Source organism: Haliaeetus albicilla, chromosome 28 (assembly GCF_947461875.1).
Source record: "Haliaeetus albicilla chromosome 28, bHalAlb1.1, whole genome shotgun sequence".
Lineage (NCBI taxonomy): Eukaryota > Metazoa > Chordata > Aves > Accipitriformes > Accipitridae > Haliaeetus > Haliaeetus albicilla.
Window position 1 is genome coordinate 12,369,017 of NC_091510.1, and position 23,086 is coordinate 12,392,102.

The window sequence follows — 23,086 nt, forward strand, 5'->3', positions numbered from 1 at the left end:
AAATGTATAGCCTGTTGGTGATGTTTCATCTGCTATGGTGTATTCAAATTGCTTCCTATTAAAGACAGTTTTGAAATCAAAATGAAACAGCTACAAGATGGGCTTCTTATTTCTACCATTTCACATTGCTTTTCTAGGCTAAACAGAACTGAGAAAGGGCAAGACTGTATGCTCAGTTTCAGAGAGAACTGCCAAAGAGCTAGAGGCAGTAGTGGTTCTATAGTGTATCGACATAAGAATAAATAGTTGTAAGCTGATCACAGGCTGAAAGCCAGCTGAATTTATTAAAGCACTGTGGTCCTAGAATAGCTATCCAGACCCCAGACCAAGGCAGCGGAGTAAAACTTGCAGCTAAACTCTGCCACCAAAAAGCCTTTTCCTTGAATTCCTGTATTACTGTGAGATATTGTTGGTTGTCTGTTTCAATAGAACAGAAGGAGTTTTCCATGTTAGAATTTTCTAACAACTGGAATTTATTGCAAAAGATGTTTCCAGAGCGTTAAGAACATACTATGATTTGGTGTTTCATGCATTGCTCTACAGTGGATTTTGGAGTAAGGCTGCGCCCTTGTTACTGGCCACAGGAAGTTTCTTTTGCCTCAAACTGTGTAGAAGGCCTGGATGCTTTTTCTGAGCTGGGTTATTTACTATGCATAACTCCTCCTTTTTCCAGTTTTAGTGTCTGATTTCAGAGTATCCCACCACACTTAGCTCTGAACTTTTTTTTGTTCTGGAGCATACCTATACACTAACAAAGCCAAAATAAATGCATTGGGGGTGTTGCCACATCCAAAGACAGCAGTACTACTAATACTAGGCAATTACTTTAAGGGAGAAGATGAAGGAAGAATTTGAATACTGCAACTTGAGAAAGTATACTTAGCAATATTAATAATTCTTTTAAAATACTGATATCTGTAAACTGATGCTTCCTTTTTTCTCAACAGAAGGATCAAAACCCAGCAGAATGCAAGCAGCAGTGAAGCAGTGTGTATGTGGCCTTGAGGATTACCTGCACTGTAATAGCCTAAACACAACTATTAGTTACTTACAGCCTTATGTTTTGTATCTCGGTAGAATTAAGTAACCAATTTGTTAAAAAAAGAACTCAAACACATAAGAACCAGTTTAAAATGTAGGTTCAATCTACCTAGCATTTTAACAGTATAATTTTCTGCCAATATGTAGAATGCAGTAAATCCCCTAAAGCATGAATGTTAATTCATTGCTACATAGTTTGGTTCTTGTGAAGTCTTTGTCATGTAGCTATTAGACTGCAGCTGTGAAGATTATCAGAACTGTTAACTGAGACCAATATTTGCTTAGAGGAAACTCTCCTGAAGAACCAACCAAAGTATTTTTCAGCCCAGTAGTTTGAACGGGTTTAAGTCTGCTTGCACTAGCTGTGCCTTCATTACTTTGTTATAGAAATGGCAGTGACTTGTACTAACTAGGAGATGATGATGCATTTTGAATTTGACTACTTGAGAAGACTAGTATAACTTGTTTAATTTCCAACGAGACCACATTAAACATTCATAACTGTCAGCTTGTTTATGCTATGGGTTTTGTATTTTATGTGACATAGTGATCTACAAAAGAAACCTAGTCATCATATTAAGGTTATTGTTTACCACTGGGGTGTGAATAAAACCTAGTATTTTCAGAAGCTAGTCTTGTTTTATTACGATGTTTGTATCTGCATGTGTAAACTGCTAAGGCATATCTTTCATGCTGCAGTTCACTTTTTACTAGACACAAGTTGAGAGTTACTGAAAAGTAAATCATATAGCATTTTAAAAACAAACACAATAGTTGGAAAGTTTGATCCATATTTTCCATTTGCAGTGTGATGCTTGTGAATCTGAGCTAGGTTTTTCAGTGATTGGTCAACACTGCCATATTGAGAAGACAAGTTTTTAGAAGTGGGGCTAGATCTGATAAAGGACTTCGGTATTGCTGTGCGTGACTAAGGCATTAGTTATTAGTATGAAATCTGGAGCCAAAAAAGGTGCCTTGGATTTCCAGTCTGTGTAGGCAGAGCTAGGTTGTCCTGAACAAAATCTGTCCTGCAGCCTAAGGGAGTGCTAGAACACTTAGCTGTATTCTACTTTGTACTCACTGTATCAAGCATCTACAGAGGAGGAAACAAACCCCAAGGAATTCCTCTCTCCTCACCTAATGTACTGTTCACTACGCTTATGTTTGCACATTCTGGTTCCTGCTTTTTCCATATTGGATGTTCATTGTCATTTGAAACGTGGGCTAGAAGATCTTTCTCATACTAACCTTGCCTCTAGCCTAGCAGTGGAGGTGCTCTTGAGATGTGGATTTGAATGCACTCAGCTTGAAGAGACTATGAACTGATGTCTTCCATTTTAATTTTCCCAGTCAGTAGGATACCACTGTACTCTGTGCAGTTTTGTCCTTCACATAACTGTAGAAGTTCTGATCTTCTAAGCAAGTACCCAGATAACTTTTTGAGGGACAAGGAAGGTCCTCACAGGGTTGGAAAGAAATGTCCAGCCTAGTCATGGATCTATTTCTGCAGTAGCTACTTTTTTTTTTCCTCCTCTCACCACTGATATAGTGACTTAGTCATAAAGGTTTAAAGGTCTGAAAAGAGCAGGGCAAGCAGGAGGCAACAGCCACATGAGGATGGGGCTGGTGGAAGAGTTTCTCTAGTATGTCTCTTGCTTGGAGAGTAGGTAAGTAATACAGAATGATGCTTATCCCAAATGCCCTTCTGAATCCTCAGCCCCCTGTGAGGAAGGTGGTTGAGTGTGCTCTGACTAAACTGATTCTTTTTAATTTATTTTTTTTAGTCCTTGAAGACTTAAATACCACACTGCTTAATTCCAGAATCCCTGTCGGGCTTCATCTTTCTCCTCTCCAGATATTAATGGATCTGGGAGAAGGAGCTCTTGTTAATCTGTAGCTGTATATAAAACAGTATTGTTGAAGCTGTGCTCTTAAGTGTTCTTCAGGTAACCCATAGTGTAGAAAAACACAATAATGAAAGGTTAACATCACATTCTCTGTTAGCTGTGTGTTAAAGTAGATGTGGCTGTGTTCTTGCGATGACGTAAATCCTGACAGAATATGCTTATCCTTTGAGGCACTGACCCTGCCAGGTGTTTGAGTATCACTTAGTCTCTTCTCTGCTTGTCTGCCAGGATTAAGTCTAAACTTGAGCTTCAGGGCATGTGGAGACTAAACTGATGGTAAGTTATGAGCTTGAGCAGTCATTAATACTTTTGGGCATGAAAAGTATCTGAAGTCCTTACTTAGATCTAGCCCATTTTTACTAATGGCATCTGGCAACTGTATTTTAAAAAGAGAAAGCACTGTTAAAAGATGCCCGATGAATTTCAGAAGTCACTGTTCTTAAGAAATTTGGCTTGTGTTTTGATTGCTTTCTCATTAATATCTTCATATCATACAATGGGATACAATATTTGAAAAGGGTAGTTGGTAGATGTCAAAAGCTCACCTGCAGCCTGCAAGATCCAGAGCCATGAATCCATCTCTGTTGACAGATTTTTTTGGTAAGCTTCTTTCTAGATTGACTTGCTAGTTCTAAATCAGCAGTTCTTGTGCTCTCCAGACTGCAGCAAAAGGAAGGATATAATCATACAAATTGAGGTGCCAGTTCTTATGGCATCGGTTAAATAAATACTGTTTTGGTGCTTAATGTAGTTTTGTGATCAACAACATTCTTGTTTAGCAATTCTGAAAGGCAGTATGTAGCAGGAACATTAAAGTTTCAACATTGATTGGAGTATTGATTCATTCTTTTCACTTGTCATGGATTTATACCAGCTGCAGAGAAAACTGTTCATTTAGTATTTGAGGAAGATAAGTTACCTTGTTGTTAACAAGTTCAGGCTAGGCAAATGTGTCACTGAAATACGATTTCTTGGTCAGTTGTTGAAGTACTGCACCAAAATTTAAGATCTGTGTAGATGATGTCTTCTGTCCAGTTTTGGTTACTGCATTGAAGGGAGAATTATCTTAGGGAAAAATGTGAGGAAAGAGGTAGGAGAATTAAGTGAGACTTTGGATGAGAGGGAAGGGTACTCAGAGCTTATGCTTGATGGGGAGGGATGCTTCTTGGTAATTCTACACTTTCAGCAAATGCAGATTAGATTACAGTGGCACTAAAGAGTTTTCCTTCTGGTATAACTTTGTTAATGGTTAAAAAAATAATACTCAGTATCCTAAAATAAAGTAGTAAACCAGTTTTAAGCTTAGCATTTGTAAGGTTTTTTTATATTCTGGAGAAGGGCAATGTCAGGTGCAGTTAGAAGTGTTACCTTGGGTTATTTAAACACTAGACATAGCAACGCTTATTACCAATGTTTTCTACAGCTACCTAGCTTCATAAGCTGAGCTGTGTAGCAGATATTCTAACTTCAATGTGTTTTTATTTGTTAAATGAAAAAAAAAACCACAGCAAAATATAGAAAACTGCAGGAGTTGCATGTGTTCATCTTTGTCTTCAAGCTGGTACTTAAACTTGCACTGTGTTTTAAGGCCTGTTGTTGAAGACCTGATTCAGAAATTAATAGGGAACTGAAGCTAATCATCTCTTTGCATATGTCTGCTTGACTTTTTCTATTTCCAAAGGTGTCTGTGTAGCAGTTGCCTCTCAGATGCCTTGTGTTGGGGAGGAGGATTGTCCTGACATACTCAGTGGCTTAAGGAAATAAAATGCTAAACCCCCCAGTACAAAGGGGTCAGTCTGATAATGAAGTCATTTCTGTATGTAGTGGCCTTAATGGCCTGCTAGGTTGGGGCTAGAGCCGCACCACTGTTGGAGTAAGTAGACTTGGCTCTACAGTGCTTCCTCCTTCATTCTGTAGATGTAGCCTCCTCCAATCCAAGACTTTATTGTACGGGTCAGAGAAGTCATTGCTACCACACCGGGTTTCATTTCTTAACTGCTTAGTTCTGTTTGAGATGCACTGGTTCCCTGCAAGTTTTCAAGAGGTTGTTGAAGTAAAGACTTTTAATTGCTAATGCTTACCTAAAGGGAACATAAATCCATCTACTGGAAATAGTAAGTCTTCTGTACGCTATCAAGAGGAGTTGGAAGTTTGTCCACATGGCATGTCGGACAAGACTTCTCATCACTCATCAAATCCTCCTGTTAGACCTCTGCTTAGACCTAGTAGTCTTCCATGTGGCCTGTGTCTCAGGTTTTGTAGGAAAATCAGAGCAAGTAAAGCAGGCAAGGCAGAGCACACCAAGCAAAAGATAAGCTTATTCCACATTTGGGTCTGCTTGGTGTGTACCAGTAGTGGGTGCACAAGGAGTGTGGGGATGTGGCAGAAGGGCTGCTCTTGTTTTCACAGGTATCTAGCTGAAGTGTGCTGAGTTGACAAGAAGAGCTGTCTCTGCAGCTGCAGAGGGCTTAGCTCCTGAACTTTGCTGTTGTGAGCTTTGCTTCCATATGCTCCAAGTGTTGCAAATATCCGCCCAAACTTATGTTTACCCTGCAGTTGGTGAGAAGCAGTCAGTATATTCAGAACTTGCAGCATGTTTTACTCTGGTGGTCAAAGCTGAGAAACTCTTACAGGCTGGCTTTGCTCTACAATGTGTGCTTAAGTGCTTTTTAATGTTTTGGAAGACGGCTGTCTCTGAAGTGCAAAGGACTTTGAAAAAGCCAGACTGGAGCAGCTGCAAAGCCAATAGTCTGTGCATTGCACACAGTTCCTTTGTTTGGTACTGCCATGGGTTGGTTATAGGGAATGCTAAGGCCTGGGGCTTGATAGTTACGGTAAATCTTTCATCTATTTATGCCTGGTTTACTGTGGGGTATATACAGGTATCTGTGAGATGGAGTTTATAAAAGGAAACGTCTGCCTCCAGATCACAGGTTCAGTGAGTGCTTCAGTGTTCGGTCAGCAGCAAGTTCCAGTGAAATTACTGGGAGATGGTAAAGGTCAAGAAAATACTTTAAGAACTAACCACTTATTGTCTAATTGCTTTAATCACGCATGGCAGCACATCTATTTGTCATGTATTTCTCAACCCTTGGCTACTTTTTTTTCCTAATTTTCCTTCTGTCTAGTAATGACCAGCTCATGTTTGCCTTAGGTTTCCCTCTTAGACCTTTTCCTGTTTTAGCCATTTCTCAGTAATGGAGGAAATGTTGATGCTTATGGATTGTCACTCCGGATGGGTTTAGGACCCTTTGAAACTAGTAGTTGATAGTTGGTGTCAAGCTGCTGTCTGCAGATGCATTACCCAGGAGAACACTGGTAAAATTATGGGCTTTTTGGTCTTTCACGGTGGCTTCCCCAAACAATGTTTAGCTTGCCTCAGGGTTTAAAAAGAACACTTTAATTAGTCTTAGCTTAATTATTCTTTAATTAAGGTTACACATACAAAATTTCAACGACTTGAGTCTAAGTTATGGAGGTTATGATATAGGAGACCAGTGCATTTAACAGCCAAACATTTCTGTTACCACCAGTATCAACTTAGAACACGGAAAAGGAAAAATTCAGTAAGGGATAAATGCATCTTTGGTGTAGAGACTTTCAGGGATGAGATTCCGTTTTTTCAGGTTGTAGTATTTCAGATTTGACAGTAGGAGGCATCCGTACATCAGATATTTCAGGAGGAAGGGATGCAGAACATGCGTTGTATTTAGTGAAACTTCAGTAAAGGTAGCGGGCATGGAACGCTTAATATAATTGCAGTGGTTTAAATATATATTTAAAGAAAAGTAAGGTAAAATCTCAGTGGGATAATGTACTGTGAATGTGGTTTTACAAAACACTAATGTAAGAAACATTTCCAGAAGTTCAGTTCTGACTTCCATCTAGGAAAATGAAGATTGTTATCCTTTACTGCCAAATTCTGCACAATTAAATTGGGTTATCTTGTTCTTTTGCCATGAAACTGTCAGTATTTCATCTTACCCTAGTCTCCTAGCTTTTGGCTGATCGGGTGGTTTTGGTCAAATGTAGTGTATTTTAAATGGCTGTTAATATTTGTCGGCTTACAGAGTACAAGTTTTAAATGGATGTTTTGCATGTTTACTTCTGATCACATGCTTAGGTGAATTTCACCAGGAATAAACAGTTGTTGTTGTGAGTCTATACATTAGCAGAGTATGTCCATCAGTGTTTAGAGTTGGGTTAAAAATCTGACATTCAGCACTTTGGAGAACTTTATGCCATGGGGCCAAAGTAGAATGAATATAGTCCCTTTTTCCTGTATATTTGATGAAAATCTTTAGCCTTCCACACTAGTCTCACTTTTTTCCTTTGATTAATTACTGTTGGCACTGAGAACCAGCAAAAAAGCTCACATTAAAATATACAGATACAGATTATGTGTTAATGTCCTTAAGTGTTACAGTGCAGTGTTCTGGGGGGGCGGGGGGATTCTTGAATGCTTGTTGCAGAATAACATGTGGTACTCCTAAGTGTCCTGCAAGTTCCCATACTACTGGCTAGTGCGTTTACTCAGAAGCAAACAGCTATTCTCTTACAGCAACGGAGCAGGAACCAAAAGTGAACAGGTGAATTATTAGAAATTAGTCTTCTCTAGGTTTAGTTCAATGTCCTGTGCCTTACATAAACTCAGTATTTTAATTAAGTTGTTTGGTATAGATGAATACATTTTAACCAGTTTATGTTTTAGTTTGACAACTTCAGAATTAAATCTCTGCTCATGTGATGCACTTAATCAGCAGTGAATTGGATGCAAAACACGTCAGGTGAAAAGGCAGGAGATTCTCTTACCTTGCTGGAGCCCTGTGTGAGGCTCCTTGTACATGCAGCAGCAGCTGAAGATGCAAATATTTGCTCTGGGGAATTTAGGTTCAAATGGCGATGAACTGCAGATTGAGATAGTTGTGAATGGTGTTCAGATCTCTTGAAAATTAGCATGTGCCCCTGTTAAAATAGGCCTAAGATGGTTGTGAGAATGACCTGTATCTTCTAGGGTATATATTGAGCTCTAAGGAAAAGGGACTATTCTTTAGATAAATGGGTGTTAATCTCCTTTTTTTTGTTCAGTTTGTGGCTAGCAAGTTGCCTTTGTTACTGATTTGAGTGTCTTCCAGTTACCTCAGGAAAGGTAAAACAGCTAAATAATTCTAATAGCTGTTATTACCTTAATTGTTTAGCTTTCAATGATTTATCAAAATCAAGTTTGAACTTCAAGAGGAAAAGATTATAGGAGGAAATCCTTTTTAAAATGTTATCAGAGATAAACTCCTTTAAAGCTATCATAAATATTGATTTTTTTTTTTTCTAACGTCCTCCCACTGACCTATGCTACAGCACATGACTTGCTTCCTAGCTGCCAAGATTACTGTGAGGAGGGTTTGGTTTTTTTTTTTTATGGCCATGTTAAATACATGTTCAAAAAACCAGTGCTCTGAAACATAGTATGAAACTTCCAGCATTCAGTTTACATTGGCGTTGCCAGCCAAATTCAGTTCTGTGGGCTTTTGATTTACACCTAATAAATGAAAGGACTTAAATAGTTTAATGTTAACCTTAGGTCACTTTTTCTACTCAAATAAATGAATTCAAAAGCTAACCTCAGGGCAGAATCCAAACAATAAGCAAATGTGTGGCAACAAAGCAGAATAACAAGAAAAATGGTCTTAGCTGTTTGCCAGTTTGTTTGGGTTTTGTGTTTTGTTTTTTTTTTTTCCTAGTCTACTTTTAAAATTTCCAGGTACTGAGGTTCTAGGGTTTCCTTGGGGAAGCGATACGGCTTGTTGCTTCCTTCAGCCGTCACTCAGGCTGCTGCCGTGGGTGCAGAAGATTTATTTGATATATAGGGTGAGAAACTGCTTCTCCCCGGTACTGTCGCGACAGCGTGGGGCCGGGGCTGTTGCCCCGGGCCGCGTGTCAGGCTCTCTCCTTTGTTTTCAAGGGAGCGGCGATCGCTCCAATACCGGGGTGTTGCCGAAAAAACCGACACCGCTTTCCTTGGGCTTGAGTCACGACCGGGCGGAGCGGGGAGGAAGGCTGAGGACGTTTGTTCCCAACAACGACCGCTGGAACGCCCCGGGGTGGGGGGAAAGCCAAAGGCAGGCTACCGCGGAAAACAGGCAAATAGAACGGCGGGGGGAAGAGATCAAGAAAATATAAAGCCTTCCCCCAGCGCCTTCCTCCTCCCATCGCTCTTGGAGGAGGAGGAGGAGGAGGGGGCCGGGCAGCCGCTCCGCTCCCCGGCCGCGCCGTCGGCAGCGCCGGGCATCCCCGCTGCTGGGCGGGAGGAGCCGCTTTTTCCGCTGGGTGTCACTCCGGGGTGGGAAAGGGGAAAAAGAAGCAGAAGGGGGGGGGGGAAAAAAAAAAAGCCTTCAAAAGCCGAGGGGACGGGGAAAAAAAAAAAAAAAAGGCAGCCCGCAGCAGCCGCGCCGCGCTGCCCCGCCACGCCGCGGTCCGGCCGGCAGCCGCTCCGCTTCTTGCGGGCCGGGGCGGTCCCGGCCCTCCGGTTGGGAGCCGGAGCGGGGCGGCGAGTGATCGGGTGGTGCCGGTTGCCCCCCGAGCCCAGCCCCTGCGGGCGAAGGTTCCCGGCCCCGCCGGCCCATGCGAGAAGGATGCTGGAGAGCGGCTGCAAGGCGGTGAAGGAGGGCGTGCTGGAGAAGAGGAGCGACGGGCTCCTGCAGCTCTGGAAGAAGAAGCGCTGCATCCTCACCGAGGAGGGGCTGCTCCTCGTCCCCCCCAAGCAGCCGCCGCCGCAGCAGCCGCTGCCGGCCGAGCCGGCGGCCAAGATGAAGGAGCTTCACTTCTCCAACATGAAGACGGTGGACTGCGTGGAGCGGAAAGGCAAGTACGTGTACTTCACGGTGGTGATGGCCGAGGGGAAGGAGATCGACTTTCGGTGCGCGCAGGAGCAGGGCTGGAACGCGGCGATCACGCTGCAGATGGTGCAGTACAAGAACCGCCAGGCCATCCTCGCCGTCCGCTCCACCCGGCAGAAGCAGCAGCACCTGGCGCAGCCCCACGGCCCCCGCCTCCGCAGCGCCTCCAACTCCGCCTAGGGCAGGTACGGACCCCGGCACCCCGCTCCGGGACCCCTCTTCCCGCCGGCACCCCGCTCCGGGACCCCTCTTCCTGCCGGCACCCCGCTCCGGGACCCCTTCGTCCCGCCGGCACCCCGCTCCGGGGCCCCTCTTCCCGCCGGCACACCGCTCCGGGACCCCTTCGTCCCGCCGGCACCCCGCTCCGGGACACCCCTTCCCTCCGGCATCCCGCTCCGCAACCCTCCGGGACCCCCTCTTCCCTCTGGCATCCCGGTCCGGGACGCCCTCCCTGGAGCACCCCACTTTGCAGCCCTCCGGGACACCCCCCTCCCTCCGGCACCCTGCTCCGGGACCCCCTCTTCCCTCCAGCATCCTGCTCCGCGGCCCTCCGGGACACCCTCTCTCTCCGGCACCCTGCTCCGCAACCCTCTGGGACCCTCTCCCTCTGGCACCCAGCACCCCACACCCCACTCTGCAGCCCTCCGGCATCCTCACTCCCTCCGGCACCCCGCTCCACAACCCTCCAGGACCTCCCCATCCGTCTGGCACTTCGCTCCAGGACCCCCTCCCTCCAGCACCCAGCACCCCACTCCGCAACCCTCCAGGATCCCCCTTCCCTCCAGCACCTGGCGCTCTGCAGCCCTCCGGGACCCCCTTCCCTCCGGCACCTTGTTCCGCAACACTCCAGGATCCCCCTTCCCTCCGGGACCCCCTTCCCTCCGGCACCTTGTTCCACAACACTCCAGGATCCCCCTTCCCTCCGGGACCCCCTTCCTCCAGCACCCGGCACCCCACTCCGCAACCCTCCAGGATCCCCCTTCCCTCCAGCACCCGGCACTCCACAGCCCTCCGGGACCCCCTTTCCTCCGGCACCTTGTTCTGCAACCCTCCAGGATTCCCCCTTTGCTCCGGCACCCCACTCCAGGACTGGGTGCCCCCGGGACTGGAGCCGACCCCGCGGGTTCGTTTGCCGGGGAAGGGGGAGAACCTTCTGTGGGCATCGCTTCTTCCACTCACCGCCTGCCCTTCGTGCTGTGCCCTCTTGATTGCAGGTGAAGCTAAGGAAGCGTTTCGGGGAAGCGGGACTGAGCGCCTTCGTCGCGGACGTACTTGAGTTGGTCAAAAACTGGGCAAACGCCGGAGATGGGGGTAGGCTGGAGAGAAGCGGCTCGACAACCTGAACCCCAGTTAGCTGCTGCTGCTGCTGCTGCTTTGCCGCCCTCGGTGCCGACAAGCATTTCAAATCGATTATTTATGAACCTTGGAAAGGATCCTTTGGTGTGATGGGACTTCTAGGAGACATGATGTACCGTAACTTTATTTTAATGTATTTTATTTTATTTATTAGGGTTGGTTGGTTTCGTTTTGTTTTTTTTAAAGGCTTATTTTGCAAGACATTTCTGAATGTAGGCCATATCCAAAAAGCAGAGGGGAAAAACCAGCATGTATGTTAGCTTCCTAAAGGAACTAAAAAGTTCTGGGTAGTTCAGCTGTGTGCAATTTGACAAAAGAGTTTTTCATTTTTTACCCGAAACACACTGTATTACACTAACATGGAAAATGTGATGTGAGGTTTGGAATTTGGCTCAAACCCATCCTGCGTATTGAAAACTATTCTCTCTAGTGAGAATAACAATTTTAGTCTGGGTTTTAAATGATTTTCTTTTAAAATGCCACACGTGGTGGAAGATGATAAAATTTATTCACGCTTGGTTATTCGGAAAAGTAACGTTGATTGCCATTCTGAGATTAAAACCCATCTGTTTTAATGTATGAGTGGAGGGGAACCCGACCAACTTCTTTTGCGATACAGAATCGCAGTTGGATTCCGGTTACCCGTTGGATGTGCTTGCTCCTAGGCTGGAGGGCTGGAGCCGAGAAGCGTTTGTGAACGTTTCTTAGCGTCCGAGTTCAGGGCTCCCTCTGCACGGTCGGTTTGTAAGAGATCTGGGCTCTCGACCTGCGTCGAATTTTCACGGCGGTTTTTAAATGTCTTGCATTAAAGTAGCCCCTAGTTTAAAATCCATTTTACGTATGTCTTAGTGTGCAAATGGGTTATTTTGGTCACAGTTTTCATAAGCTGAAAGTTGCTCTCTAGCTGAGATAAACTAGATGAATTTTGGTGTTTAGCACTGTCAGATGGCGAGAGGCGCCTGCGATCTCGCCTCTAAAAACGTTGACGAAGCCGTGAAGTTGGAAAACAAAGGGCTAATTGCACAGCTGGTGTGTCTTCCTCTGCCTCTGAAAAGTCAGTGGGAGTTTGTGTCGATGCCGGCGAGCGCGGCTGGGAGCTCTTCGCCCCGGAGCAGAGGAGGGAGCCAGGCGCGGGCCCGTGGGTTTTTGGGGACCGGGCTCTTTGGGCGACGGGTGATTTCACCTTGTGTGCCGCTACGGCCCGGCTCCGCCGGCTGCAATGAAGCGGGGAGGTCGTGAGCCAGACGGAGCGATGCGCCCCGTTATCTCTGGTTAAAGGTAAAAAGTTGCAGCCGCGGAGCTATTTATTTTAACTAGCGTAGTGGCGAAAACGGCTTTTGGCCCCTTTACAAGTTACAGGAAAGTAAACAAAATCTTTTAAAGCCACACATCCAGGACTTTTTTGTTTGTGTAACCGAGGTGTAGCTTGACCGTAAAAGTCCCGCGTTCTCGGTTCAAGCTGTTTCTTGAAGCGTTTAAAGCAAAAAACCTGAAGTGACGCTCAAAGGAAGATCTCGGAATTGGCTGCCGCACATGACTGTCCCTTCCCCTGCACCCTAAGCTTAAGCTCAGGCCTGTAAGGAATAAGTCGAGATCTCTTTTAGCCCTCCTCTTTTGTTCCTTGTCCCCGGGGGTCGGGGTCACGTACCCAGAGGTGCAAAACACGTCGTGGTGCAGAATTAAAGCCCGGACCTCGGCGGTCCTCTGCGGTTACTGCCAAGCGCTTCTTTCCGATCTGGCCCTTGATGAGGTTGCGTGACGAGCTTGGGGTGGTAGACTGCAGCTGTCCTAACAAAGTTATTACTTTGAGACTAATTGAAATCGAAGGTGCCCTGCATCTTCTAGGATTAGATTCGCTGTCTTGGCAATCATAATAGCCAATTTCCACATCTCTGTACATCTGCCATTATCATTCTGCTAACGCTTGGATGTTAGAGCTGCAAGGGGATTCTCTAATGAGCTAGTCAAAGACTCACAAAATAGACTGTAATTTGTAATTTGGCTCCTCTCTTTAGAGTCATTAATTACAGTTTACTGAGTAACTAATACACCTTTTCAGATATACAGACGTATCGCTGATATCTCACCTACTAAAATACGTTTTAGCCTACTGAAGGATAAATGTAATTGATGAAAATTAATCCCTATGTGATCGGAGACACACGTATTTCTCTAGGAGAGGCAGATATTCCTCTCCTCAGTGGATGCAAGCCCCTGAATGCCACACAAGTCTATGGATCTAGTCCAAAGCTGAAATTTTACTGCTCTTCTGGAAGAATTTGTACTTTGAAAATGAAAGATGACAATTTTAGTGATATAATTGACATTAAGGTTTGAGAAAACAGCTTTCGTTTTGAATTTGCTGGTCTCTTTCACCGGTTCAATGTCAATGTCCCACTTGCACCTTGCATTTCTTGTTTTAAGTTGGTCTGAAGGATGGTCTCAAAACCATTTGGTCTGACACAGCTCACCAGCAAACCCTTGCCAGTTGCCGTTGCCTGCTGTGTCACCTCTTTAAAAATGTTGGTGTCAGGCAAATTCATAGCGTGGGAGATGGTCGCGTCACAAAATCCACCTTGAGCTGTTCTGGCCCTGCAGCCCGAGTTGGTGGGATGGGGGTAAGGATCAAACCTCCCCCTTGTACTGCTGGACCGTCTCCTGAAAACTGAATGGGAACAAATTGGCTGGGGTCCCCTGGGGACAGTCGGACCGTGTGGCTCATGCCATGTCAGTATAAATAAGGCTAAATTGTCTTGATGTGGACAATCCAACAACTTTCTCACGCTCTAAATTCCATGGTGGTTTTGGTTTGGTTGGGTGGTTTTTTTTGATTGATAGTAATTTTAGACCAAGAAATTCTTTGATGTTATAAATGAGGTAGTTCTGGGCTTTTTTTGGCTTGCCCCTCTGCTACTGCATAGTCTTCATTGGAGCTACTTGGTTAAATACTGTCATCACTGCCTTGTAAGGGATGGCTATGAAAGTAGGTCCAGCAGATTATGCTCCATCTTACTGGAACTTTGCAAGTAAAGAAACCGTGTCATCCTTCCTCTTACCAAAACAGAAAAAGCCAACAGCATGTGGCTGGAGTAAATTCATTAGAGAATAAACAAAAATGCCAGCAAAACACACAGAGGCAAATGCTTGGTATAGGTAGCAAAAGTGTGGACAGTCTGTTCATAAAGAGGTCAAAATTACATGTCTTAAAAAAAAAAAAAAAGGCGATTAAGGGGCAGATTCAGCAAGAATATTCAAGCTGTGGTGACCAAGAAAATTTAGAAATTGGGGGAAAAGGAAGATCAAGTGGATATTGTCTCTGTGACATCCTGAAGTAATTCCTCTTTTTTAAGGTTCATGATATGCAAATGCCAGCTTCTGAATTATAGCTGCAGTGATGTACCAAATGTTTTCTAGCATATCCTATTGTGAGCAGAAATATCGGTGTCGTCAAAAAAAAATTGTGTGTAAATATGACTCATAAATGATTTCTGAGAGATGTGATTTATTTTTCATATTTTTCAAGATGCATTCCATTTCAAATAAAGAGGTATCTATTGAAAGAGCTCTCTATGTTGAAGGAATGGTTGGTTGGCGGGTTATCTGTTATGATTAAAGCCTGCTCTAAGGTTTTCCAATGTTTTAAGGTCAGTTTAAGGGCCTAAGAGGAACACCTTGAACCTGTGTAGATGCCTTCTGAAAGAAAGACCCACTTAGATGCTCCAATTAATCTTTATACGTAGCACAATTACAAGGCTCAGAGTCCTCAGTTTTGCTCCTTGCTGGGTGCGATGTGTGAGCACCCACAGAGTCCTACTAATTCCAGGAATACGTCTGTGCTTGGCATCCCAGTCCACATGCAACAGATCTTTGGGACACAGACTTCAGGCTCATAATCTTTACCTGTGAATGCCTTTCTCTGTGTGACGTTAGGAATATAAAATGCAGCATTAAATATGCCTTGTTGCTCTCTTTTATGTATCTGAAGCACTGTGATTGAATTTCAAGTAACCTGAAAGTAGCCCAGAAAGAACACTTCCACCATTCGGCGTATGCTCCGACCCGTTCTCTTCTAGCTCCGTGGGAAAAGAAATGAGGTATGACGAGAAAAATGTGCAATGACTTCTGCTGCTCTGGGGTCTCCGCAGAACTGCAGCCCTTCGGATGCCTTGAACTCCCGAGGTGTATTTGTATTGCAGCAGGTCCTCATTTTTAAGCATCTTCTGAAAGCGTATTGACTTTCGTGGCACAGTGTGCGTTGACCTAGACTTACCGGTGCCGTTTGGCTTCACAGGAGAGCTGTCAGTAACCTCTTCTGTAAGAAGGCTATTGCTGTAACAAGTACAGGTTCTTTTTTCAATAGTAATCATCCAGAATGTAGGCATTTGAACTTAATATTTGATAGGCAAACGATGGCTTAAAGAGCTGACCTCTCACAAGCGCTGGTGCTCGGCAGCTTTGAAAAGCCAATTAAGCATTTGTGGATTTATTGTCTATTCAAGGGCCCACTGTTGCTTATAGCTTTTAGAGATGTCCCTTATGAACTTTTAATAACAGTGATAAATAAGTATCTCTGTAAGGGCATAAATGCCGTAGAACAAGAATTTAATAATTTGTCGTTGTTTCTGCTCCTGCATCAATGGTGTTATCTTTGTAAAGGTGCATCGAAAAACGTGTTTCTCTGCTTTAAGTTTTGACTAAGAGGGTATAAAATAAGGCTGCTCGTGTATTCGTGGTACATATGAAGTGGTCCTAGAAACTGGGCCGTTATTTTCCTAGTGGGGAATATTGTCTTAATAGGGTTTTCTCAAGTTTTCTCTGATCCAAAGTAGGATAGGAAGAATGCTGAAACTCGGGGATCAATGCGAGGTACAGAGATAAAATCTGGGCCTGATTCAAAATCCACTGAAATCAACAGGAATTCTTCCAGACTAAGACAGATTTTGACCTTTTGCAAAACTGGTGGCTGCTTCTCTTTTTCTGTTTAGAAAACCCAGGAATGAAACCCCATCATCTGTGCCAGCAGTGATGGGGTGTGATCAGGATAACACTGACATTCTGGTGTTTGATCTTTTCCAATGAAACGAGGGCGAGAGGAGTAAGAACAGGGAATAACACCTATGTTTTCTGAGCAAAATGAAATATGAAAGAAGACCAATCTAAATGTTTTCTTCCCCTGTGAAATGAAATCTAGACTAGAACGGTTTCTTGCAATTTCATTGAATTCACAGCACAGCTGAAATGGAACAATTTTCTTTGTAACTGAACCCAAATCAGAACCAAACCAAAGCCTTTACTTCTTTGACTGCCAGTTTCTAAGCAGGAACATCTCAGTCCTTCCTAGAAAGTGCCTAAATGATTTTCCTCACCTACCCATGTGGGTTTTTGCTTGTTTGGTTTTTTTTTGTTTGTTTGTTGTTTTTTTTTTTTAAATCAACTGTTGTGAAGACTGTCGAGTCTTTTAAAAAAAGCTTATGTGATAATGTTTTTTCTGTCTTTCCACTGGGGGATTTTTGATGTGTGAGGTAAGGACCCTGGAAACACGGCACAGCTGTTACACCCTGCTCACAGCGTTGCTTCGTGCCTTCCCTGCTGAAGACGGGCAGAGCAAAAGAGGGTGACTTTGGTCCTGCTAAGAACTGAAACCCCCTCAAGGTGTCCTGACACCCAAAGGACTTGGGAGCTGCTTGGGACCTCATGATGGGGCTCAGCTACTTGTGGGGTCTTGGCCTAATGCCACGCACTGAATTTACAAGGAAAGGGGCATCAGGTCCTGGGTGAGGTGCTGGGATATGAGGTGGTATTGCTAGCTGGCACCCACGTGAAGCTCACGCTCCACGTCAAGAGCCTGGTTTGGCTGCAGCACCTACAGGTTTTCCTTAGGAGACTTGTAGGGAAAGCCAGAGGTGAGGCTTCTGTGCTGAAGTGCTCGGGATTTTTTTATTTTGTTTAGGTTTTTAGAAAAACATCAAAGCAGAGGCATTTTCCCCAGTATAGACTCATCACAGAAACTTTAAATTGGCCAATTTTCCAGCCCTTCCCAGTCATTCTGCTAGATGTCTCTAGCGATGCCAGCCGCCAGTGCAGGGGAAGTGCTTGTTTGGATGGGGGTTTGATTTACCTTTTGTGTAAAATGGTGCTATGACAACAGTGGGTTTCACATAAACAAAATTTTTATTGACCCTGCTTCATAATCTTTGTCTTGGAATAGTTTGTGACCGGCCACAGCAGATGAACAGAACCAGTAAATACGTATAGAATGACTAACCATTACGCTGAAGCATACAGCTCTCTGTGGTCAGCAGAATATTTTAAATGAGACAATCTACCCCACTTTTTGTAAGGCTTCCAGCGAGATGAGGAAATCACTGCTTTTGTTTTTAAGATCTTGTCAGTGTTTTGTAAATATTTCTCATATTTATGACTGTACATATGGCTTTGATTATAACCAGCAGGATGCTCAAGGATTGGGTCATATACTGTTTAGGAGGGGATTATTTCATGAACTGTAATTTTTGTTGGGTTTTGCCGCTCAGCCTTTGGGATCTTTTGCACCTACTGCCGTTTATAAAGGTAAAAGTACGGCATGTAGTAACAGCAGTGAACCTGCGACTCAGAGAACAAATCCAGCCTGTTCCTGGCATGGGTGCCAGAGCCAGGGTCTTTTGAGGGAACGGCTCTCCTTCGTGTTGCTCTGTGCTTTGGACCTGGGCCTGGGGGCGATAACTCCCTGTACAGGCAATAACACCTCTCTGCAAGGCTCTCAGCCCACTTGTATATCATATCTCTGGTTTGGAGAAGAGGAAACTCGGGACCGGAGAGCCCGTGCCGCCTGCCCAAGGTCGTGCCTGGGGAGATGGAGAGCAGCGTTCCCCCTGTAGGCAGGGTCCCTGTCCCTGCCTGAGAAACGCTGCTTCTCGCAGCAGAGGCTACTTCATTTTCTGTGCATGGTAAGGAACTTCCAAGCCCCCCACCAGTGCCACAGGTCCTTGGGTGGGCACCCAAGTGAGTGACTGCCCTGGCAGGTAAGTCCCAGCCTTAAAAAAAAAACCCCATCGTGGTGCAGCTACTTGCCTGGTGGAGATAAGAGCAAGACAAAACACTTAGGTTTCACATGGGATTTAGCAGAGTCTTTGGATGACTTTGGATTATTAAATCAGCTTCTGGTTATTCCCAGCACTAGGCGTTGTGCAAACAGCGTACAAGGAGCAAAGGGATCTGCGAGTTGTTCCCCGTTTCCGGAGCGATTAAGCTCCTCTATTTACTGCGGATTACAAGGACAAAGAGAGGTTATCAGCCCCATAATAACTTGAAAGGACTGTATAGATATGAATCCGGTGTTAATGCAGCTTTTCCAGCCTGCTAACTGCCTTAACTAAAACACACATAGAAGAAAAAAAAAAGAAAAAAAAAAGAGGGAAATATCTTTCTTGTCTCGACAATTCCACTATCACTTGGCCATTTCACTCAGAAATAAGGAGTTTTGAGAGAAAACCTTTTAGCCAGAAACACTTATCCCAATCACGTGTTTTTCTGCTAGAAAAAAAAGTAAAAATTGATTGATGTACAAAGCTGTAGTAGCTCATAGACAACCGGCTTATCCAAACCCGCTGCTGGAGGGTGATGGAGCTGTGTGAGTCTATCTTTGTGGGCTTTCGCAACAGCCCCTTACACTGTCTGTGGCGCTGAAAACTCCTCCGTGCCCTTTCTGGTGCCAGCAGTTACTGCAATATGCAGATGACCTTGCTTAAAGGCTTTTCTTGCACACAGATGAACATGAGAAAAATTACCCCATTCTTTTAAAAGTCAGCCTTGAAGCGGAAAAGCTCTTTCTTTATTGGCTTTTGGGGGGGCTATCACTACTCTTAGCCTGTCATAGAGTGCTGCCTCCAGCCGAGTTAGATGTGTGCTGGCCCCTTTTTTCATTTTTATCACCGATTGTTAATATTTCCTGTTCCACTAAGCCACATTTCCCTGGTACTCGTTCCTAGTGCTTGGCTCCTAAACAAAGTCACAGCTCTTGTCACAAGGCAGCGGGCTGCATACTTATCCTTGGCGCAAGTGATGACTGAGGGCTCAGCGGTCGGGAAATAACGCTGACAGCTCCGGTCCCGGGCGGCAGATTGTCAGCATTCCTCACCAGGGCACCCAGCCGGCCTGGGAAAAGACTGCTGGGTTGGTTTTTTTTGGGGGACACACACATACACACACTCTAAAATAGACCAACTGTCTTTCCAGAGCTGAGGAAGATGAAGGGTGGTCGGCCGATCTCTTTCCGAGCAGAGGTGGAGTCAGACGAACAAAGCTGCGGAGCCCAAAGTGACTGATACGACACAAGCCGAGCGGTCGGGTGCGAAGGGAGAGGGGTATCTGATGGCCGAGAGGGCAGCAAGACATTATAAAGTGGTGATAATTATCAACAACAAGCCATTTTCCCCCTCCATTCTCATTGTTAGAGAAAAGACAGTAGCTTGCGTAAAAGGGAGGGTGACGGCTCGCTGGGTGGGTATGTCTGGGATGAAACCCAGATCATTTCTAATCCATGGGCCCGCTCCCGTGTTTGAGAATTAGCCCGGAGAGAGCCGAGAGCAGCAGCTGCAAAGGAGCCCTTAGCTGCCGCCCCGGGGAAGCTGCTCCAATCACTCCCAAACAATTTGGAAATTGTCCCTCTGTGTTTTCCCGAGGGCTTAAGGAGCTCGCGGTGGCGGCCCGCAGACGTCTGGCCGTTGTGAAACTGCAGCCATGGGGCGATGAGCTCCCTGCCATCCTCCCCATCGCCCTTAGTCATCGGGGAGGGAGGGCGAGGAAGGCTCCGCCGGGCAGGGGTGACTCAGGGCAGGCAGCCGGGGCGGCTCGGGGCTTGTCTCTGTCCTGCTGGTGCTGGTTATCTCTGATGGGAGAAGCCTTCTTGGGCCGTGCCCCAAGCTCCGAAGGCTTCTGTGCAGGCGAAAGAGGAACGGGCTTTGTCGTAAATGACGTCGAAGGCGCTCGCCAGCCTTCCCAGGGGTGTGCCGTGTCATCGCCTTGCCGGCGAATTCGGCGGAGGTGCCGTTCCTCGTGGCGGTTGTGCGCGAGTGCTGGCGCCGAGGATGAGGAGCTGAACGGGGGCTTCTCCGGAAAGTGGAACGGGGATCTCCAAAGCACCTTCAACCCTGCGCTTCTGCTGCTAGTAACCTCAGGAACAGCTCCGATGACCTGTCTTGAACTGGGGCTGGGGGGGGAAGGTCCTCTGAGCTGATCGTGCGAGATAAACGTACCCCGAGAACAGAAATCCTCTCGCCCCGTGAGCAGGGTGCTTGGCCATCCCAGATGCGGGAGTGTAGCATCCATGCTCACCACCTTCGTTTGCAGGGTTGCGGTTGTCTTTTCTTCCTAGGTTTTCCCTAATTCTGCATGTTTCAGCCACAGAACCACTTCCCAAAAGGTATTTTCTTTTCCCAAAGGTAATTCTAAATGATTCGGTCATTTTCCTGTTAGCTGAAAGTCTGCAGCAATCTCTTTTGCTGCTGAAGCAAGTGTAAGTGCTTATGCAGGTAGCCTTAATGTAGTATTTAATTGTTGTTCTGGGCAATAGCAGGGCTCTAACACAATGCAAAGCTTGCATAAAAGGGAAGGTTTTATATATATATATCTGTAAAGCTGGCATGGGTACAAAGATCATTTTGCTGGCTTTGATTTCCTAATGTTTTAATTTAACTGAATCTGAGCGGATTTAACGGTTAATTTTCAGAGCATTCACTTAAGGATTTTTTTAAAAGCATTCACTCAACGTGAAGTCAAAACCTTAAATCAAGCTGAATTCGGGAGAAGTAATTTAGTTTTGCTGAGCTCTGGATATGCTTAGTCCTTCTCCAGCCCTCTTTTCCCTGCCTCATCTCCGAGCGGAGCACGCAGCGTTCAGTGGGAGAGGTTTGCAAACCACGATGCCAGCAGCTGCTCCGCCATCCATTTTGCGTGCCTCGCTGGTGAGGCTAGTGCCTTGCAAAGATACGGTAGCCCTTGAGCGGCCACAGGTATGTCCTCTGCTCAGTCCGTATGCGACCGTCATCTATTAGGTTTGCCCTTGTAAAATGAGACTCCGGCAGAGCTGGGGCTTGCTCTTAATTCAGCTGCCACAGCCCAGGGGTACTGGGTAGGCAAAACCCCACAGCGGCGATCCTGCACTGATGTCCTTCAGGGGTGTCTTTTTTTATTACCATACCTTTGCTGCAGTCATTGAAAAAAAGCATTCGCAGACGTTAAGGTGATGGGATTGTGCTTCCCCTCTTGCAGCTGCTAACGTTGCTTCCCACATGTTGATCAATTAAGGTAAAATCTGGTTTGCCTTTGCCACCGTCGTTGCTGTCTTTCTGTGGCAGGCAAGAGTTAAGGTGTGCTGAAAGCAAGGATGGATCTAAAAGCAGGGTTTATTTATGCGATGCTCTTGACAGGTCTTCCAATCCTGTGCCTTGTGGCCTTTCTTTAACCTTGACTTTACACAGCTGCTGTAAAATCCAGTAGCTCCCTGAGCCACCCCCTGGGAGAGGCAGGCTCGGGGTGGCAAGGTTTGTATGTACCACTGGGAAAAGAAAATGCTTTTATAACCTAAAGAATTCCCAATTTATGGAGAAATGCATGTCAAAGGGCCAGGACCTCGTTCAGTGTGATTCTTATGCAAGTGCCTAACTCCTAATAGCGTGGATTTCTCTGGAGTTGGCAGGGTTAGCCTGGATTTAGGGACCCTTGTGAGTCACACCCCTGTTCCTGTGCACCGGGATACAGCTGTTTTCAGCTCCCAGATGTTGACTACATGACACCAGAAAGCTATATCTGCAATTTATTGCTGTTGGTCTATTTAACAGTGTTGCTATAGATGCTGCAATGTCAGTAGGCTAAATAGCTCAGAACTGCAGTCAGCTCTTTTAATTGCTGCCTGCTCCCAGCCCATAAAAATCCTCAGCTTTTACGAACCCTGTCGCTGTTCTCCCTTCACATCCTTTAATGGCTTTTTGACGAGGAAAGCTCAATTGTTGTGTACTTCCCCTCCCTCCTCCAAGAAACCTCACTCTTAAATTTGTCAGTAGCTTCAGAGATATCTCCAGCCCCCAGGTTTGCATGCCACCTACTCAGGGTGTTCAAACCCTGCATGTTCACAGACGTGTGCCAGGAATGATGAAAAATTAGTCTATGGAGCAGCCAGAGATGTTCAATAACTGCCCACCCTCGAGAAGCTGTCATGCTCCCACGTCTTCTTGCAGCTCAGGATGGTGGGGAGCGTTTCTTACCACAATTTTTTATATTTGAGGGTTGTAAAGCTCTGGGGTCTGCTCAGCTTGTGAAGTTAAAGCCTGTAGGTCTGCGTGCACGGAGGCGTGCGCAGAAGTGGAAAGATGCCCACCCCCGGGGGGGTCATGGGAGTGGGGGGGCACTGGGGGCTCCCTGGCAGGTACCAGAGCCCAGGTGCCCACAAAGGAGACGAGTCCCTGATGGAGACATTGAGAAATAGCTCAGATTCCTCCTCTGTGGTCCCCTGGCACCCTCCAAGGCTTTTCTGCAGAAGATGGATTTGCTGCTGGCGGTCATTATGCACGTCAGCGGAAAGCGAACAGTGGAGGAGCCTGCATAATTCACACTCCTTCCTCTGATTAACTGCGTGGCCTCCTCGGCAATACGATCTCCTAATCGTGCGGGCTGCCCTGGAGGGAAGGGCACGCCATCCCTTAACGTTTGCCCTTCAGCCTGAGCATTACCCAGGGGCGTAGGGAGAGCCTCGGTCCTTCAGTGGGAGCGACGCATTGGTGAAATGGCTTAAGAAGCACGGTGACCTCTAAAAGCAGCAGCTCCACATAAAGGTCTTGAGGATACGGGATGCCAGGGCCTCTCCCTGCCCCTTCCCGGCCTTGTAATCGGATC

General features: G+C 45.8%; 2 protein-coding genes and 1 long non-coding RNA gene across 5 annotated transcripts in view; all 3 read left to right on the forward strand.

Annotated features, from left to right (window-relative positions):
• The window catches only part of NAP1L1 (nucleosome assembly protein 1 like 1), a 32,215-nt gene extending 30,546 nt beyond the window's left edge, over nt 1-1,669 (forward strand). For all 3 annotated transcript variants that reach the window (XM_069773438.1, XM_069773437.1, XM_069773436.1), the window contains exon 15: nt 948-1,669. In XM_069773438.1, coding sequence (XP_069629539.1) covers nt 948-983 — 36 coding nt within the window. In that variant the 3' untranslated portion in view covers nt 984-1,669. The remainder of the gene's footprint in view (nt 1-947) is intronic.
• Nucleotides 1,670-4,397: 2,728 nt separating this feature from the next.
• On the forward strand, nt 4,398-7,112 carry LOC138682495 (uncharacterized). The gene is made up of 2 exons (XR_011322596.1): nt 4,398-4,768; nt 5,064-7,112. It is a non-coding gene; the product is annotated as an uncharacterized lncRNA (long non-coding RNA).
• Nucleotides 7,113-9,340: 2,228 nt separating this feature from the next.
• On the forward strand, nt 9,341-14,757 carry PHLDA1 (pleckstrin homology like domain family A member 1). The gene is made up of 2 exons (XM_069773442.1): nt 9,341-10,026; nt 11,056-14,757. The coding sequence occupies exon 1, from the start codon at nt 9,578-9,580 to the stop codon at nt 10,019-10,021; it is 444 nt and encodes a 147-aa protein (XP_069629543.1). The 5' UTR covers nt 9,341-9,577; the 3' UTR covers nt 10,022-10,026; nt 11,056-14,757.
• The last annotated feature ends 8,329 nt before the right edge of the window (nt 14,758-23,086 follow it).